At 28.1% G+C, this 3,653-nt stretch overlaps 1 protein-coding gene across 1 annotated transcript in view; it reads left to right on the top strand.

The window, feature by feature from the left end:
* LOC108688518 overlaps positions 1-1,959 on the top strand; it is a 3,362-nt gene extending 1,403 nt beyond the window's left edge. The window contains 6 exon segments of the mRNA XM_018194820.1: positions 2-211; positions 403-511; positions 582-740; positions 835-1,031; positions 1,188-1,257; positions 1,353-1,959. Coding sequence (XP_018050309.1) covers positions 2-211; positions 403-511; positions 582-740; positions 835-1,031; positions 1,188-1,257; positions 1,353-1,471 — 864 coding nt within the window. The 3' untranslated portion in view covers positions 1,472-1,959.
* The last annotated feature ends 1,694 nt before the right edge of the window (positions 1,960-3,653 follow it).

The raw sequence follows: 3,653 nt of genomic DNA, 5'->3' as shown, positions 1-3,653 counted from the left end.
ACTTTTGTATTTTGAGTTTATATATCTAATAATGTGGATCTGATAACATGTTAAATTGTTTCAGTGGGACATAATTATAATCTTCTTTACAGTCATAGCTAGTTTTATGATTTTGAGGAGACAAAAATTGTCTCGAGGTTTGATCATCTTTCTCATCATTGATGTTATATTTGTAATTAGTTTTGTCATAAATTGGTGGCGACTTATACAGGTAAGTTACATATTATTTTATCATAAAAATATACTTCAAGATATATATATAATACATTTATATATTAATTTAAAATCTTTATAGTGTAATGAAATATTTTGAAATATTTTGAAGATTTGTATGTACTTGTATTTGGAACGAAATGATGAGTGCAGATATTTTTTTATTTTAGAAGTTGTTTTATTTTGCAGGAAGCAGAAATTAAATTAATGGCAGCACAAGCAAAATATAGAGAAATGCCAATTGCTTGCCAGCCGCATAAAATGAATTTCTTGGACAGGATGACTGAGTGGCTTCTTCGTAAGTAGTATTTATAATAAATGTATTCGAGACATTAATGTATTATTTGTAAGTAAAAATCTATTCACAGCTACAAACAATTGTGAAAAATACTATGAAACGATTATGACGAATCCTAGACTGCAAGTAACACCAGCACTTGTATTGACTCATTTGTTCACTACGGTTATTTTTCAACCTTTAACGTACTTTGGACTTATTATATCTGAATTTATAGATAATGCTACCAGTGAGTATTGTAATTTGCTTATTATTATACAATAATATACAGAGGTTTAAATATTATTGACTTATTAATTATGTCATGCATTGTTGCTTCATAGGTAAATTAAACTTTTTGTACAAGTTTCTCATCACAATTGCCCTTTTCTTGAGCATCTGCATATGTATAATATTGATACCGTTTTCCTGGATTGGCGGATCTATTAATTTCGGTTTTGGACCATTCTTCAGATTTGGAATGAAAGGTAGACAAAATTCCAATCAAAATCAAGGAGACCGCATTGAGCGGATTTACGAGGTATTAATTACATTTTTATTATTTTTCAAATTATTAATTTTTCTTGTTAGGTTGATTTTAAATTAGCTGTAATATTCAGAAAAAAAATATATATAATACAAAATTTTTATAATATAAATACATTCAAATCTATATACATACATCTTTTTATTACAGGAAGTTTCACCAAAAAGGAGATTGAAAGATTCAGGAAAAATGAAACAAAATATGTTGAGACAAAATAATGGTAATGCTAAAGAAAATAGTACGATATTTGTAATTTCTAATTTCTATAAATACTGAAATTATTATTATTATTATTATTATTATTATTGATCATAGATCTTGCTGGAGGCGATGCCGACATGCATCATTTAGTAAGATATAAAAAATGTCAGTGTGAAAGAAAAACAAATGGAGATATAGAATGTACCAAGAAAGAAGAGAAACTATTACCTTAATAAGAGTATTCTTGCACTGTTGTGTATACAGTATTTCTCTTATGATTTATTATGTTATTAATTCTTCCTCTACTAGATATTTGGTGTCTCATACTAACGAGGGTACTAGAATGCGTTCGTTTTTTTCATTTATTCAAAAAATTTCTAAAAATTCGCCAACATACTTTTAATTTTCTAGAATAAATATTGGCATTTCATTTTGAAAAATATTAAAAAATAGTATAATTTATAATTACTGAAAGACTCAAAGAAACTTGCACGAATAGGAATCACTTGATGATTAGGGACTCTCTTTAGTAGAGTAAGGGTTAATCCTTTATTTTTTAAATTAATAATTAATTTTTATACTAATAGTTTATAAGCATATTGCGCTATATTTAAAATGATAAGCTTATTTATCTTGTAATAATGGCCATAAGTTATTAAAATAAGTATATTTTATTTTAGTATATCGAAAGTATTAAAGTTTATATTATTGTATTATAAAATGGATCTGTTTTTGATATTTTTCAAACTAATCTATTTTAGTATCTCACTTATAGGAATTGTACTATCCTTCTTAAGTGCGCTGCGAATAATTGGTGCAAGAACATATTTTTATAAAATATTGTTACTTGCTGTGATAAATTTTGTATCTTAATCGTAAAATAATATTTATCGATTAGCGATTATATACGCAGCTATTACTTTGTTATAGCTTGTTCAAAGTACAACCTTAATAAATGATACATTGACTACTTAATATGATGCTTTATTACAACGCCTATTGCATATTTAATTGCCGAGAGTTAATAAATTGCAAATACTGTTCGCGCAAATTGTACGAGGTGAATAAACGGTAAATGCGGTAGAAATGAAAACATTCTGTTGTTCGACTGGTAGCCCGGCGGCTACGCTTTATGTCAACTCTCAGCTTAATGATCGGTGAGCAAGCAAGGATTTGTCAAATTTGCTAGATGTAACGTCTGCGTTCCTTGTGTAATTTTAATCATCCTCTGTGTATTCACGGATAAATCTAGTCGTAACTGAATGAAAATTACCTTATTGAAAGTATGACGTTTAGAAAAGAAAAACGTTGCAAAAATCGAACAAGAAATTATAAAACTTTTTCCTATTTTTCGATTTTATTTTGAAGTAATGCAGTCGGAATCCATTCATTGTATCATGGAGAAATAGGATATAGAACTTATATCGTTAAAAAAGTACGATGTATACTTTTCACCAACATTACGTATTATTCTCGTTTCATTTGTTTTCTTTTACGCAGAATGTATTGTTATATTAAATGTTATTTATTGTACATATAAAAAATCATATAATGGACATGTATTTATTAAAAGATTTTAATAAAGTGCGATGTTCTTGAGTAAGAAAAAAATTTTTCGATGTTTGTGACAATTTATTTTCTCTAGCGTTTCCACAACGAGATCATCCTCGAATTAAAATAATATTAGATCGTAGCAAATTTGACGATGGATTGAATGTCGTTTATTTTGGGAACTCGTTAATTACCGCCGAGTAATCTGCAAGGAATACACTAATTAGTGTCGAAGGTCATGTACACGAGCGATTTCTTTACCAACGAAAAATGCAGTCGAAGAACTTTGAAAAAGAGAGAGCATCGTCCTCTATTTTTTCCTACAGCCAGGCAATTTTTCACGATATCGATCCTCCTTTTTATCAAACTTTTTGCGATTTAAATTTGGGAGCATTAAAAGGTGCAATATTGCAAATGTGTACCCCTTTTATAGTCATTGGATTTCAATCCGTTAATGAATCGTGAGTGAGGTATTGCATTTCCATTGAAAGCGTGCATTTGCCGAAAGTAGGAACGCATTTCGGGCTTTTCATTACGCAAGATTTATTGCAAAATGTCACGTCCCCTACTTCTATTCATTTTCTCTACATCTATGTTAAATAAAATTGAATATATATATGTAGCAAAATAAATTAATGTATATACACTTATAAATTATAGGACATAAATTAAACGTAGGATAAATAAATTATAAATATTATATGAAAATATAATTAAAGCTTGTGTAAAGAAATGTTATATTCTCAGAAACACTCTGTTTTTTTTTCTTCATCGGAAATACACATATTGTATGTACTGAAGGAACATTGCGAAAATATTATTTTTCACGAGCACAAAATGGATTGCAAATTAACGCAAAAATTA

This window comes from Atta colombica, unplaced genomic scaffold (assembly GCF_001594045.1).
Source record: "Atta colombica isolate Treedump-2 unplaced genomic scaffold, Acol1.0 scaffold234, whole genome shotgun sequence".
Classification (NCBI taxonomy): Eukaryota; Metazoa; Arthropoda; class Insecta; order Hymenoptera; family Formicidae; genus Atta; species Atta colombica.
This window is presented reverse-complemented; position numbering and strand designations above follow the sequence as displayed.